Raw genomic sequence first — 16,381 nt, 5'->3', positions numbered from 1 at the left:
CTCCCAAACTGTTAGTGGCCGCAGCAGCAGCCTGACCTCATTCCCAAACTGTCCTTGGTGACACAGGGACGCAGGATCCACAGTCCCTGCTCTGCACATCACTGCTACTGCCTGGCATGGGCACAGCACAGCCACTGTGGGAGGCTGCTGGGCCTCTCTGCCCAGATCTCTCTCCTTTGCACAAGATGGGGGGCTTTTGAAGTACTCAGCCCTTCCCCTGCAATGCCATAGAGACGTAATTTCTGGGCTAAAACCACGTCTGGAGCATGTCTGTTCCTCAGAGACATCACCAAAGAAGCGGTTACAAATGCAGGACGATGAAAATGCCCTGGAGCCCGTAGTTTCAGTCTCTAAACAGAAGGTTTTAAAGCACAGGCAGGGTTTGAGCACATTAAGCAAGTGACAGATTAATCATCTGGCCGAGGCACGGTGGCAGTGGGAGCGGTGACTGTGCAGGGCCCATGGAGAGCAATGGGTCCCCAAAGCCCCTGTGGCCAGCGTGGCACAGCTCTGTGCAGGTCCAGCACGAGGTGGCACTGCAGGCGTGTGGCATCGCTTATTGCCCTGCCCTTTGTGTTACGGGATCAAGGAGCCTCTTTCCAGGCAATTAAAAGCACAAGTTGATGGTCTGCTCACTTTGCCAGAGCACCTTTCCCTGGCCAGGGGGAGCACCTGCCTGTTTGCCCTGCTGCTGGCAGGTTACTGCCACTGCTTTTGTCCCACTCAGACCACAGTAAGTACCTCAATAGCCAGCACTCCGATGGCAAGAGCTCCTGCCAGGTACACGTATGTCTCAAAGGAGTTCAGGATCACGGTGTAGCAGCCCTAGGAAAGACAAAGCATGGTGAGGCACACCTGAGCAGCACATCGTGTTGTTCTCACAGCAGAGCCCTCGCTAGGACACGAGGTGCTCTCAGAGCCAGGCACCACAAGCACGGCTCCCTCTCAGCACCTCAGCCAGCCCCAGGCACAGGAGGCGGAGAGAGGTGCACGGGACAGTGCTGGGGAGGAAGAGCTATTGCTGCAGTGTGGTGGGAGGGGTTCACACCCCTCACTGACCATGAGGAACCGTGAGTTCCTGTGGGGCAGAGAGGAGCAGCACAGAGAGGAACTCCATCTGCAAAGATTAAGCACAGAGGGAAGGAAGGACATTCACTGCAGGTGACAGACATCCCACACTGGCTAGAGAAAAGGATTATTTATTTAAAGCCAAGGCAGGAGATTTTTGATTCATCTCTCACAGCCAGCATCTCTTTAGCAGCCCAGGACCTTTTCTCTGTGCTTTCCCCCAAAAGAGGCTGGCTGAACACCTACTGATCTCGCTATAGAAGAAGAATTAAGAACTCAGGGCCCTGCACAATTGCAATTATTCCACTTATGAAGCATAGCCACCATCACCCTTAATTAAATTTATTATTGCCAATACAATTAACAGCAGGTAGATCTTCCTGCAAAGGTTTCAGGATATTTCTGGAAATCACCAGCTTATCCTGGCCTCAGTTTTCCCAGCCTAAAATTTCAACCCACTGGGAAATTTCTGCAATCAGCTGACACACAAAGAGAAAAGTAGATTGGAGTTTGTCCAGTATGAAAAGTAGCTTCCTCTCCACTGAGAATATATTTCACACATATATTTTAATCCTATCCATACTGCTAGGATGTTTCGATTACCTGTTTTTTTTTCCTTCCACCCATAATGAAAGTGTTGGAACTGCAAAGACAGCACAATAGTTATGTACCTGTATCCATGCCAGACCCTGCCCACTGTGAGTGAGGCACAACTGGTGGAGAGTGAGGGAGGGCATGGAGAAGATTCACTCATGAGGCCACCCCAGGGGACCCAGACTGCTGGGGCAGTAACTGAGCTGTTAAAACCATGCTTTTGTCAGCATGAGACCTCTCAGCATCAGCTCTCTTCCAGCCACGTTTCAGCCAAATTTTCAGAAGAAAGCATCCAGCCCAGCAACAAATATTTGTGTGCTTGCCAGACTTCCAACCTTAACCCAGCCTCCAGCATGCTCTGCTCAGCTGGCTACAGACAGGAGTGAGCACAAGTGTGCTCAGCACTGTCCTAACAGCATGGTGGCCCAAGAGCTTGGCTTTGCTCCAGCAATGCCTCAATTCAGCTCTCAGTTGCTTGGGATTGCCTCTCCTATTTTACAGAAGTGCACCACTCTGTGCTTGATGACACTCACTGTAAACACAGCAACTTCCACCAACATTCTGGTGACATGGACTTGCAGGAAACCTTCCCTTTCCCTGGGAGTGGTAAGCTTCAGCATTACCACTCAGGGAAAACTTTAGCCCTCTTTCTCACAATGCATTTCTCTTTGCCTCCCTGCTGGCTGTCATCTCTCTCCTCCCCATCTATTCCCAGCAATCAGACCTGGCAGAAGCAGCATGGTGCTGTCTGCTATGATCTCTCACCCAGAGTGCCTTTGCCAACCACTTCCAGCTGCCAGTCAGGGAACAGTTCACATGCTGCTTCCAAAATCCTTTCCTCTCTTTCTCAATCTGCTCTGAAGTGCTGAAAAGGGCACCACTGCCTAGTCTGGAGGGAGAAGGAGGCTTGTACATAGGTCAGTACAGAGCTCATTTGATTTAACTAATGCTGAGGTAAACACAGTCAGGAACTTTGCTGGAAAGTTTCTTAAATATCATGTCTTGGTGACATTGGAAGGAAACTTGGCCCAGCATCAATGGGATGAACTGTCTTGTCATAGTCCAGTATTGCAAAAAATTTCCAAGTCGAGAGGCCTGGCAAAAGAATCATAGAATAGAACTACAGAATGGTTTGGGTTGGGCAGGACCTTAAAGACCACCTAGTTCCAGCCCCTCTGCTACAGTCAAACACCTGCCACTAGACCAGGATGCTCAAAGCCCCTTCCAACCTGGCTGTGAACATTTCCAATGATGAGGCATCCACAGCTTCTCTAGACAAGCTTTTTCAGCATCTCACCACCCTCAGTCAATCATTTCTTCTGTAATATCTAGGCTAAAACTACTCTCTTTCAGTTTAAGGCCATTCCTCCTTGTCCTATCATTACATGCCCTTGTAAAAAGACCCACTCCAGCTTTCTTGAAGGCTCCCTCCTGTAGGTACTGGAAGACAGCTGTAATAAATGCCCCTTTTCTACAGTAAAGAAGTAAAGAAGCAGAGAAATGCAGCTTTCCAGTACTTCTCTTCCTTAGAAAACAGACATGGTTTTCTGTGGCTGTTTAACCCTTGATATTTTGATTGTATATATTGATTAGGAGTCTTTGTGAATTAGATTGGAACCATTCCTGCAGCCAGTAAGAGTCAACTCCATTCCATCCTACCTGACCTGTGTTGGCTTGCTAATTAACTTCTCACAGGTGCTTCTAACCTTCATAAACACAACAGAACTTGATCTAAATTTCCATCTTACCTCTCAATCCCTTAGGAAAATCTTATTTCTGATGATACAGCACAACATGAACTTAGCAGTGTATGCAATGAAAGAAGATTTTCAAAATCACCCATATACCATCACTTCAAAAGCTGTCAGCAGGAGTGTAATTAGGATGTGAGGTACAGTCAGGACCTGGCAGATTCACTAGCTACCCATAACCACTGCAGCCATCTCTCTGCCCACTGTGAAGCTCCTTTTCCTAGCGTTTGGCCTCCCTTACCTGCCGGTTCTGAAACCTCTCATTGCCTGACAGACAAGCTTCCTTGTTGACAAACATCCCTTCCCGGCTCTGGAGCTCTCGCTGGCAACAAGCCTCTGGTGTCGCTGTCACCTTGTCCAAAGAGGAGTATGGAAGATGAGGAATAGCTTCAAAATCTTCTGGTCCGTTCACTCCACAGCAGGCAAACTGGGGAGGGGCACAGAGAAGAAAACAGAATTGACACCTTTCCCTGAAAACAGACATGAGAAATCTAACTTATTCTCATAGGGATGAAAGCTTTAGCCAGAACAGAGACAAAATAACCATTGTTTCCAAAGAAGTGGCCTGTGCTTGTACCTTGGAGCTTCTGTTTCATTGAAGTCCTTCTGAAGTCCCACTGTTTCTGTGTCATACTGTAGATTCTAAGGTACTACTGGGAATATTGCTGCAAACTACATGGGCCTTTCAGGCATATCCAGAATGACTTGCTTGAGACCACCCAGCAGTACAGTCCAGGCTCCCAATCACCCTTTCTCCCCATAGGTACTGGCCAGGATTGTTGCTACTCAAAGGCACTGCTAGGTGATTTGAGTAAGGTCCCTCTTTAGGATTCCAGTCAGATGCTTTTTAAGGATTCAAGTCATACTCTGACTCCGTCTCCTTTCAGTCAGCAAAAGGAAATGTCTTTATTAAAGTCCTGAATCAGCATGAAGGGCAGCAATCATCCTTTCCTTTTAAGATTAAAATTGACTTTTCATCTGCAGAAGCTGACGTCCTGCTTTTCACTCCTGAAGGGATACACCGTGGGGTGTACAGAGCACTAACACATGTACAAACACACAGACTGAACTTCTTGTGGTAGGTAATAACAACTGCAGTTCCAATGACTGAAGTCATTGTCAGCCTGTAACCTGCCCAATTAGGGGTGCAATAACAAAGTTAATTTTGATGGCTAGTATTTCTATAGTGAAAATATATCATTAGGCACACTCCTGCCTAAGCTGCTGTTAACAATAAAACATTAGTTAATGCCAGCTTTTGAGTGCTGTTGGCCAGGAATAATTCTGAAGCAGCCTGCAAGGTGGAAGGCCCAGAGCCTTTGCAGTGATACCCAGTTGCAGACACCTCCACTGCTTTCTGTGCCCAATATTTGAAAACTGAGGGTACTCCAGTGCCTCAGGCTTTGGCAAACGAGGTGACCCTGATGCAGCCACTGGGAGTGTCTCTCTCAGGACTGGTGGCAGCTCCATTTGAGAAAGACTGACTGCCAGCCAAAGTCTCACCTCCCTTCAACCACAAGCCGTGGTGCTAGGCTGGACACGACAGGATGGCTGAAGCAGGCTGACCCTGGCAGAGCAACGTGTTGGTGGCCACTGACCACGGGCAGAATGTGACTGGCATGGTCTGACTTACTGTGATCATCACAGAGTTCCAGGTGGCAGAGAAGACATCCGTGTCATTGTTCCTCTGGTAATGCTTCTTCAGCTCCTTGGTGAAAAACTCTCTGGTCAGCTGAAACACACAGACAGGTGGAAATGTAAAGGCTGTTGCCAACACCTTTCCCAATCATTTCCCAGAGCTCCCTTCTGTGAATGCTGGGGGTTCTTTGGTTTTTTTGGCTTTGTTCTTTTTTTTTTTGCAAACCTCAGAGGAGAAATGTGAAAAGCCATTGGCTGAGCCCTGTCAATGTAGAGGGTGAAGGGTACCTGTTGAATAAAACTGTCACTCATTAAAATCAGGGACTAAACTATCTAGTTAATAAATAAATCTCTATATCTACACTTCTAAAATAATGTTTACACTTACATGTTGGTTAGTTTTAGTTTTTGTTGTTTTGTTGGTTTTTTAAAAATTTTCAGCACTATTTGAAAGTATTTAATAAATTGAAATGGATCTAAACCAGATTTTAGAGAGACTGTAAAATCCACACCCAAAATCTCTATTTTTACTTGCTGATTCATGAGGTCTGAAAGCAAAGCATGGTTTTTCCCTCCACTTTTCAGTCAAACCAGTTAACTTCCTACTAACAACAGGGGAACTGCTCTGAATCTACTTCATGTGAGAAAGCAGAATGAAGCCTCAAGATGAAACTTTCTGGAAATGAAAAATAAGTAAAAAAATTTAATGAATAGGAACTAGCCAAGTCAGCTTATGAATCAGAAAAAAACCATCATTTTCTTGACAATGCTTTTGATTATCTAAGCTAACCTGCATACATAAAGAAAAAAATGCTCTTGATATTTGTGTTTAGATAATGTAAACTTTTTTTCTGAAGGTCAACAATATGAATTATTGGAATTTCATTTATCCCTGTTTATATTTACAGTAAAAACAGAATAAATACACAGACAATTTGTTTCAGAGTCTTCTCGAGTAGCTAGACACCTTGAAATTACGTTTACTTAGGATGACTCTCTGGAGGAATAGTAAATATACAATCCTAATAATTTTGTTAAACTGAACATCCCAGTTCAATCTTGCTGCCTGCCTTTCTGTCACTTCAGAACAAAAGCTTCAAGAAATCCTCTTTCATGTTCCCAATAGATCTGGACTTGTGTGGTCCCTTCTCCAAAATATCTTGTTCTTTGTGATCCACACAGGCAAAATCTTCTGCCACTGCAAAAGCCACAGTGAAGGGGGCTGGACTTGGCTGGCTAGAGCACTGATGTGATGTTGCAAACTTGTAGGATCAGGAATTAAGCAGCCTGAAAAATACCCTTTTAATTTCCCCCGTTGTTCATACAGCACTGCTGACGCAGTGACAGAGGCTGCTACAAGCTGGCTTCAGGTTCTTGATATGCAACGTGAAATATCTCACATACACATGCATATGTATGAGCTCTATGGGTGGGCACAAAAGCACAAGCACAAAACTGTTTGTTTCATTTGTTTCATCACAATTTAAGGACAAAAAAAAAAGCTGTAGTGACTTAAAAAGACCCTGGATACCACCTAATATTGGCTTCTCTTTACAAATACAAACAAAGGCCAAATGTAATTACTACATCAGCACTGGGCAAAACTTTGTCACAAATACTTGAACCATGCAGTTAGCTCAATCGCACTACCTTTAATTAGTTATGCTGTCAAATTCCTAAATTACTTTCTTGGGACAGATATTAACTCATTTTTTTGAATATTAAAAATCCCAGAGGACATGTCATTTTTCCTTTGGGAATTTGGTGCACTGAGGGAAGGTGAGGTTAGAAGATGCTGAAATATGTCCTCAGTGTTCTCCTTTGCTTCCCTTTCTCTGAGCACTTTATCCACACAGCACCCACCCCTGCAGACAGCAGCACATTGTTTTGATGCTTGTCTGTTCCTGAAGCACAGACTTTGAAATTGATATTACCACTGGTAATAATCCCAGCCGGCTGCCTTTGTTGGGGTCTAAAACAAAAGAGTAATTTAAATATAAAGTGAAACCTTTATTTTGACAGCAGCGATCCCAGAGGAAATTGTTCAGTTTGTGTGTGATTTTTATGACACTTGGCCTAAAACAAAGCCTAGTGCTGGAAGAGTACATTTGCCAGGAAAATAACTGATTCCATTTTGTTGGTCTTAAACTGCTTATCCTGAGCATCTCAAGTTCAGAAAAATGGGGCCAAAAAAACCCCCAAAAATTCTTCTTTTAAAAAATTGCTGACAAAGCAATTTCCATGCCCATGGCCCTCCTCTAGCTGAAACAAGTACCAGCCCTGATGAGGTTGGTGCACATTGGATTTTTATGGCTAGAACCATTCAGAAGGGAGCAAAAGACCTAGTGATAAAACTAGAGCTTCACACACACTTTAACAGCACAGATGTGGCAGGCACAGCCATGAACAATAAGGAGCTGCTCAGCTGTGTTTTGGGTGGGGCACCTCCAAAGCAGCACACGCATGCATACATTTACATGGCAGCCAATGAAGTGCGACTGTTTTGTCACACTGGTTCAAAAAATAGCTTTGCTGGGATTAGTGCAGCCAGATAAAAGGGGTTTAGAAAGAGGAGGGCATTTCTGCACATCACAGGCATGCTGGCACTGCCCAGGAAAGTCACAGCTTTCTCATGCAGTGCTGTGTTCGAGGATACTGAATGCTGTGCAAGAAGCTGCCTCCGTGGTGAAGGCACTGGGAGACAGGACACACTCCTACCCATCGACATCAGCCTGGGGCATTCTGATGTGTCTGGCACAGTGCAGGGCATGGAGATGCAGCCACCAGTGCTGCACTTCCCACTCCTGCAGTGCCTTCCATCTGAGACACCTCTGCCTGCTCAGCTGAGGTGAGGAAGGTTCGTGTTCTTTAGCTTTTGCCTTATGTCTGAGGAAATAGTGAGGAAATAGCTTATTGAGTGTTAGAACTGGGGCTAAAAATCCAAACATCCAGACTCCATCCAAAGCCCTGCCACTGGGCTCTTCTGTTCCTACCATCCTGCTTTCCTGCTTGCTAAGACAGCACACTAAGAATCAAATATCCCTCCAGGGTTTTTCCCATCCCGACCTCTGAAGCAATTCCTATTGCTCTTTCACAGTGTCTCTTAGTGTTCATGAAAGTAATTCTTTTATGGGGGATCTTCTAGATGATAAAGGGTTCTCCACTCCCAAAACTTCCTTTTCTAAGGAAGAGAAACTCTGGTTATCCTACAGCTAATTAACAGCAGCCTTCCTCTTCAGAGACTACTTTTAAATAGCTCTTTAGAAGTGCAGCTGGACTTGCAGGTCACCTTTGTGAACACCACCTTCACTTACCCCACCACCTTGCTCTGCTTCACTGACTCTTCCTCTCTTGTCAAATCTCAGCAGAAAACATCTCTTTTCTCCCTTGTTTTTGTCTCTTGATTTCTCTCACTCTCTTAGCTGTTAATAATTTAACCCCGCTGAGTGTTTGGGAGCTGGTTTGAATGTAAAACTATAAAAGAGAAACCTGCACTGAACATTATCTGTAAAGTGAACAGATAAAGTGTATCTTTTGTCTCATTTTACACACCCAGAGAGGCCACAGCCATAAGGACTGGTGCAGTGATCACCACAGAATCCTGCTTGGTAAGCTTCAGAGAAATTTAGATTGGCTAAGTGTGCATTTGCTCACCACATGCCCTGAAAGTAATTTATTTCTTAAGGAATAGAAAAGCACATCTGATCTCGACCTTACATTGCTACTGTGAAAAATTCTTCCCACCATGGGATCAATGATCCTCTGTCCATCCATGCCACTCACCCTAACCCAAAGGTGACAGCAAAATTGGCCACAAGTAGCTTCCAAGTCAGACAAGTTACCACCACAATATACAGCAACACCAAAACAAGGGCTATTTTTTCCAGAAGAAACCTGAGAAGAAAACAAACTACAACTACAAACTACTTGCAGATCAAGTTTGACTTCTGCATAGAGCTATCCCCAGCTATGCTAGGATCTGACGTCCTTCATTCCTTCCCATTTAAGCCCTTCCTGTCAATCATTCTGACAGAGTGGGAAGCTGGTGATACAAACAAGGAGACAAGCTCAAGAAAGATAGAAGTTTGTTCCCCTTCATGTTTTATCTCCCAAAACACTGCCAGATGCCACAGAAATCTAGAATAATCACTGTGACCTTATCTTGTGAGATAACATGACCTTACATGTCCCGTGGCTCCCAAGGGAGGGGAAGGTACAGATGCCTTGCCCAGAAACAAGTTGTAAATGAGGAGGACACACACATAAGTGCAGTCACCCTGCACCCAGGACTTGCAGCAAGCCTGGGCAGCTTCTGGTACCTTTTACCAATTTGCTACAGAGAAGGGGAGAGGTAGGAGACATCAGCTGACAGCTGCTTGCCCAGCCCTGCTCCCTGGGACCATGTTCTGTCTCTGTCACAAAGCACATACCTGGGTCTGCAGGGCAGTTTCTACCTGTGCAGTCTGCTCCTTGTGCTGAACCAAAGGAATTCTCTAAAAACTCCTAACAGCAGAGGTGGAATGATCAGAAGACCCCAGACCCCCCCATACTGCAATATGTTTATAGGTGTTTCCATAGGGGCATGGTCTCAAAGCCTAAACTGGAATGGGACACCCATTCTGTGTGCAGAGAGCCATCCTTTCCCCACTGCCTTCAGATCTGAGACAAGGACAAAATAATCATCCTTTCCCCACTGCCTTCAGATCTGAAGCAAAGACAAAAGACCACCAGCTCTTTTCTCTTGAAAAAAGTCCTGTCACTAACTCCCCCCAAGCCCATCTTACTATACAAATACCAAACTCTCTTGCTGTCAGCTTCCTAAGTTTTGATTCTTTTCCATCAAAAGCTTTTTAAAATGAATAAAATTAAAAGTATATATGTGGGCCTTCTTTGCTCATGCCACATTTCTCTCACATTCAGTACAGCAAACGTGCTGTATGTTCTCCTGCTACTGGAAGAGGCAAAATATGCAAAATAAATACTAACAGTCACTAGTGACCACCTCTACCAGCCAATGTTTTTTCACAGCCATCACTCAGAGATGGATGGACCTGCTTCAGTCAGGCTCTCCTTTGCACATGTGTGAACATGAACAAAATTGCACAGACCATTGCTGTTTAGAGAAAGAAATGAGACTGTGGTTACTACTACTGTAGTAAAATTTACCACTAGCACAGGGGAGGGATGAGGGTCATTTAATAATATTCATTGCAGAAGAATAGAGGAAGGCTACATCATATGAAGCTTTGGAGAGATGGGTGAAACTAAGCAGGACAGTAAGTAGGAGGAGATTTGCTTAGGGGAGGACAGGGGGGATATCTTACAAGCAGCATAGGTAGGAGTCTGGTGAGCAGCAGAACATGAAAGATCAAGAATGAATATGATTAGAAGATTCATAAGAGATTTTTTTGCACTGCAGAGCAAGCACTGACTCTGGAAAACAAGAGTTTCCAACTATTAATATTAAACACATGTTATATTGAAAAAGGAAAATAGTTGTTTTTAATCATAGTGTGACTTCATAATAAAACTTCTCTCTGATGGAATGTGCAGCTGGTTTGGCTGCAAGAGAGTCAGGAAGACTTTAAAGGACTCTAGAAATTTCAGGAATAAGTGTGTTCCCATAAACTCTCCACCCTGCACTAGCCAGGTTAGTTAGCATTCCCTGGTGTGCTGGCGGTTCTGCAGACAGGGTAGCAGTGAACAAGGTTTGCTGATATTTGAAACAGCCACTGTACAGACAAATCAGCCACCATCTAACACCCTGCTCCAGCTGTGTATAACCCCACTGGGGTCCAGAGATTGCCCACCATTGGATACTTACATTTTCTCTGAATATAAAAGCCAGGATTGCAGCTGAAAGCTCCGCCAGGAAGATTAACAAAATAAACATGAAGAACTGGAAGAGATAAGACAAAAATCACAAACATAGCATTAAATGTATGCAATAGGTAGTAGGAATACAGGGGTTTTCTAATCACCAAAGAGATGGAAAAAATAACTAAGGAAACTTTTTTCCCCTGGCTATTAAGAAACCACATGAGACAGTCACTTGAAGCACACACATTCCCTCTCTGACCTCATCACAGGACATGGGAGCTCATCACACTTTTGCCTGGTTCTAATGAGTAAAAGCACATAAGGTTACAGAACCCATAGTATCCCCTGATAAATCTGCACCAGGTCAAAACAGTAAAGCCAATTTTGATGGAAAAGTTAAAATTAATAGTTATAACAATTGTGGACATGCTCATACAGATTAAACTGTCCAGACACAAGTATAGGTATCACATGTAAATGCACACACACCCCTGATTGCAATACAAACAACACCATTTTACTGTAATATAATCACAGCTAATTTTGTGTGGAAGGAGGAAGTGGGATATGCCCTCAACTATTTATACCTATGGCCTAAAATGGACTGTTTTAATTTCAGGACAAAATTAGCCTTGGTTAATATTCCCTCCACACAATGGTGTTGCACTGAGTTAAGTACTAACCACACAGGACCTCTACAGAAAGTTGATAACAGACCATAATAATATAATTTGATTATGCAAGTACCATCCCTGTCTTGTATGGTATCCAAAGTGTGCATATTCACATCCTTAAGATAAGGGCATGCTGCAGACTTGACAGAAAGCACAGCCTGCACATTAAGTGATAGTAAAAGGGAAACAGGCCTCCAGGTTGAAGTAAAACTCTTAACACTTATGTCATAATAATTTTAGGAAAAGAGAAGGAAAGCAAAACAGAGAGGCACATGGCTGCTCAATCTAAGCTGGAGCTATATTTCATCCTGTTGCCTTTGCAACCTTCTGCCACTTCAGTCTCAAAGTTTGGTTTTCAGTCTTACCAAAGGCACTTTGTTTCAGTGAGGTTACCAAGCCCAAGTGACCCACTGTGCCTTCACCCCCTCCACCCCACAGAAGTAAATCAGATGCACTTTAGAGGTGTCATCCCTAGAGACTGACATCCTGCTGTGAGGGTGCTGTTCCTGGGACCTTGTCTACACTCTGGTACTCAGGAGGGTTCCCAGCCCAGGATGACTGATGCTTCCACTTCGGATTCTGACTGTTCTTGTGACCAGTTCTCAGTGACACTGATGCCTCATGCTAATTTGATGCTGCTTCGGTCATTATGAAACAGTAAAAAGAACAGACAGGGATGTGCCCTTTAACATCCTTAAAACAACAAATGTTGATGCTGAGGAATAGCTATAGAAACAGAGCAGGAAGTGGCTAGATTCACACTTTCTCCCAAAATGGTATTTATTTCCATTCTTGCAGACAAAATCATGGATTTGAGTAACCATAAGTTTGAACTAGGTGGACATTTTGTATGTTCTTATTGCCATGAAGAGAAATTACCATTTGAATCAGCCTGTCTAAAATTCAAACAGCCCAAGAATTTGCCCACAGACTTTGAGATTATTTTACAGAACTGAGTAAACCTTAAGACATTTGCTTAGATTTTGGCATTGTGTGAGAAAGGCAAAAGTGAACAGAGAACCCTGTAAGACCACATCATGTGGAGGGTAACAAACTTGGTACGTGTTACCAATGAAGATAAATGAAGCAACAAGTAAAAATAAACACGAGAGAAGTCTGGAAATTTCTTCTGTGTACGTGTGAGAAGTTTATAGAAGGTCTCTCTGAAACAGAAAACAGGCAGACAGGGCCAGAAGTGGTATTGTGATTCCCCAAGCAATGATTTATAAACAGTGTCTGGAAGGCTGTGCACTGTACACTTCGGTAATGGAGAGAGAATTCAAACTATCTGCTTAAGATGGGCAAAATGTTGTTTTGTTGTCAATTATCAGAGCTTTAAGTGATTTTTCCCGACTGGAAAAGCACATGCACCATCCTATCACACTTGTCTTCCTGCTTCTGCAGTGGAAACAAAAGAAAAGGAGCCTGGGCTCAAATGACAAAGCAAGAAAAGTCAGATGAGCAGGGATTTTGGTTTTTAACAGCTTGCTGTTGCTTGATTTTGCTGAACTAGTTAACTCTCTAATTTATTCTTACTGCTGGAGTTTTCTGTGTGGCTTCTTTTTTTTTCCTGCTCAGAGACTGTTTTAATTTCACCACAGGAGGGCAAAGAACAAGTGATGAGAATGAACGACGCTTTGCAAATTCACATCATCATCCATCAAGGGATCTCAGCATAGTCACTAAGGTCTAAGGTGGTGATCAAGTGATTAATCCCATCACCCTGCTAATTGCATTTCATTTACTGATTACTGGGGGGCACATGTTCACCCAAGCTCCAGCATAGGTCTGTGCAGAAGTGGAAGCAGTCATTCCCAGATTATCTGTGATAAGCTTCATTATCATTCCCAAACTGATTTACACTTACATTGTGCACTCTGCATTACAGATTTGTAAGTTACAGTAGAAAAAAACCCACAAGCAGCCATTAGGGTTGATGAGAAAAAGATGGATCATCAGTGTTTCAGAACTTGCTCCTATTCTGCATTTGAAGGAGAGTCAAAATCTGCTTAACGTGTTTTCATTCCAAAAATTAAATTGATTACTGCTATGTGAGAGCACAAAGGAGCCAGCTGATTAATGCATGGGACACAGTAACCTCACATTCAAATTCAAGTTTGGTACTTGACATTTGAACACAGATACTCCCCACATCCAAGGTGAACACCCTGAGAAATGGGATCTCTCATACAGGTCAAAAATCTTGCTCCAGGTGATGGTTACAGGAGGTGTCACAGAAGTGGTCTATCAGAAGTTTCCACAAATTAATGCTTCATATTTATTTTTCATAACTTATCCAATGTTCCAGTTTCAGAACTGCTATTCCAAAAAGAGCATCAGCTGTCTTTAACTCAAAGGACCTGCATTTTCATGCTGGGAAGTTTGAGGGGATACTTACATCCATTTTACAGGAGTGCAAAACAGGATGTCTGCATTTGAAATTAAGCCAAACGAAGCCAACGTGGGTTTTTCTTTTAACAAAGCTGAATTCAGTCCCTTGGTGCAATGTTGTATGTTCAACAGTACTTTGGATTCTGATTTTTACAGTGTTGTTTTGCAGTCAGAGGACCTTCAGGACAAGTTATTCAGTGTCTGATTTGCAGGCCACTGTTTGTTCCCTTTTTTTGTGAGCCAGGTCCAAATGCCAGGAAATCTAGAAACACTTCACAGCCTTGTACTTAATGCAACATTGATTCCATAGTGATTAGATTAGATTCCATAGTGATGGGCTTTTTTTTTTTTACCAAAAGATGAGCAGCTTAATGAAAAATAAAAGTCCTTGCAAACACTGAAACCAGAACCTGGAGAACATGAATCTGTCTTGTCCCTTCTGTCTTCTGTTTACATTTGGACTAAAAGCTTCAGGCATACATTATGCATCACTGTGAAATCTCACTCAAGCAGCTCTCTGGCTCATCAATTCTTTAACAACTTTGTAAGTGGACTTGATTTGATCTAGCAACTTCTCCCCAGGTACCACCCCCACAAAGACTTACACTCTCCGTTTGCAAGTGTTCCCAGCCTCTCTGGCATACAGCCATGAATCTTTTGCCTATTCGACGTCTAAAACTCACTCCTATCAGACTTCGGGTTTCACAGATGTTTTAAGATCAGCCGATTTTAACATCAGCTGGTGTGGCTCCAAAAAAGAAGTTAGAAACACAGGTCCTCATCCAAGTGCTTCACACTGCTGAACATGAGAAGGCTGGCTGTTTAGCTGAGTTGGTGTTGATACAAAAAGCCCTCAAAGATCTGGCTGATGAAAATGGAACAATGATTCCTTATCCAGTAATTACTTTTAGAGTTTCTCCTAGTCTAGGGCATTACTTCCAGCTCATATTTTTCTCACATTTCCTTCAAAATAAAATAATAATAAAGGTAAATAAATAAAACAGCAGGGCTCAGAACTATCTCAAGAAGTAAGAAAAGTAATAACCACAAAATTTAGTGTATTGGAGTATAATTAAAACACATGGAGAGATATTCAAACCTGTAAATGATGTTAAATCAGGAAAGAACATGGCCCAGAGCCCCCTTTCCCCAGCCAGGTCACCAGTCTGTATGCAGCAGACTGAAAATATTACTCTCCCACTCACTCACAACAACATTTCTCATCAAACTTCACGTTTAGTTTCTTAATCTGGCAAGGACAGGCTTTGAAGTTACTTCAGGCTCATTGGGCCTCATGCATTCTATTTTCTTAGATTCCTCTGGGCAGATCTCCACAGACTGCACAGGTGATACCTTTGTTTTTTTGGATTTACTTCTGAGATGAATCACTAGAAATCAAACCCAGAGCAGCTTCCCCAAAAGGATTCTCATTTGCAGGCTATGAACTCAAGGCATAGGGGAGCCCAGGGCCAGAGAGAATTTATCTCAGTAAAGTCACACTCATCTCTAGGAAAAGATGGGCTTGCATTCAAGAAAGAGGACTTTCCTGTCCTGTTTAGAGACAAGCCTTTTTTGAACCATGAAGCAGCTGTGCAAGATACAATCCTAACAAAATACAGTAAATTGAGATTAAAAAAAAAAAAGAAAAAAAAAAGCAAACCAAAACCCACAATAAACCCAGACCCACTGGGAGAAACAAAAGATCACATTTCACAAAAAAAAAAAAAAAAAAAAAAAAAAAAAAAAAAAAAAAAAAAAAAAAGAAAAAAGAGAGCGAGAAAAAGAAAAATATAATGGGCAATGCCTTCCAGTAGTAGATAATAGCTGGAAATCCTTCAGGATCAGAACTTGGGAGGAGTGGGGGGCAAGGGCAAAAGTGACTTATTTTAGCTCTTTGTAATTACTGATGACCACCATGGGCTGAAATTTAATCCTGTCATTCAGGGGAAAATTTGTCCAAATGTGGTTAATTTTAGGAGCAGAATAGGCTGTATCAGGGAGTGCCCAGCTGTTGAGAGCATCAATGACAGCAATGGCTGCTGTGATGCATTTCTGCTGGCATGGGGGGCCTCCCTTGCACAGGGGCTGTGCTCCAGTGTTCCCTCCTTTGTTGTGAACCCCCAAAGGGATGAATCTACAAGTGGAACAGTTGGTTTTGACTAAGAAAGGACTATTTTTGGTCACTTTATAAATGTAGAAAAAGACCAAACAACCGAATGGTGTCAATTAGAATGAAAGATTAAAAAGCTCAAAATACACTCCCAGGCTGGACTCAAACCTATATAGGTGAAAAAGCAAATTATCTGTATTTCTAGCAGTGTGTAAAAGTATCCTAAGCCTACTTATCATCAGAAGGAATAATGGCTACAACCACAAACACCCATTCCTGTGCTTATCCCAGCATCATCCATCCAGTCAGCCCTACGGGAAGCACCAAGAGGCCAA

At 43.1% G+C, this 16,381-nt stretch overlaps 1 protein-coding gene across 8 annotated transcripts in view; it reads right to left on the bottom strand.

Annotated features, from left to right (window-relative positions):
• The window catches only part of TSPAN18 (tetraspanin 18), a 132,605-nt gene that overhangs the window by 5,272 nt on the left and 110,952 nt on the right, over positions 1-16,381 (bottom strand). For all 8 annotated transcript variants that reach the window (XM_088166820.1, XM_088166819.1, XM_014881869.2 and 5 more), the window contains 4 exons: positions 10,876-10,950; positions 5,047-5,145; positions 3,655-3,840; positions 742-825 (listed from right to left, as the gene is read on the bottom strand). In XM_088166820.1, coding sequence (XP_088022946.1) covers positions 742-825; positions 3,655-3,840; positions 5,047-5,145; positions 10,876-10,950 — 444 coding nt within the window. The remainder of the gene's footprint in view (positions 1-741; positions 826-3,654; positions 3,841-5,046; positions 5,146-10,875; positions 10,951-16,381) is intronic.

This window comes from Sturnus vulgaris, chromosome 6 (assembly GCF_052056855.1).
Source record: "Sturnus vulgaris isolate bStuVul1 chromosome 6, bStuVul1.hap1, whole genome shotgun sequence".
Lineage (NCBI taxonomy): Eukaryota > Metazoa > Chordata > Aves > Passeriformes > Sturnidae > Sturnus > Sturnus vulgaris.
Note: the sequence above shows the minus strand (reverse complement) of the source record. Positions and strands in the feature narration are given on the sequence as shown.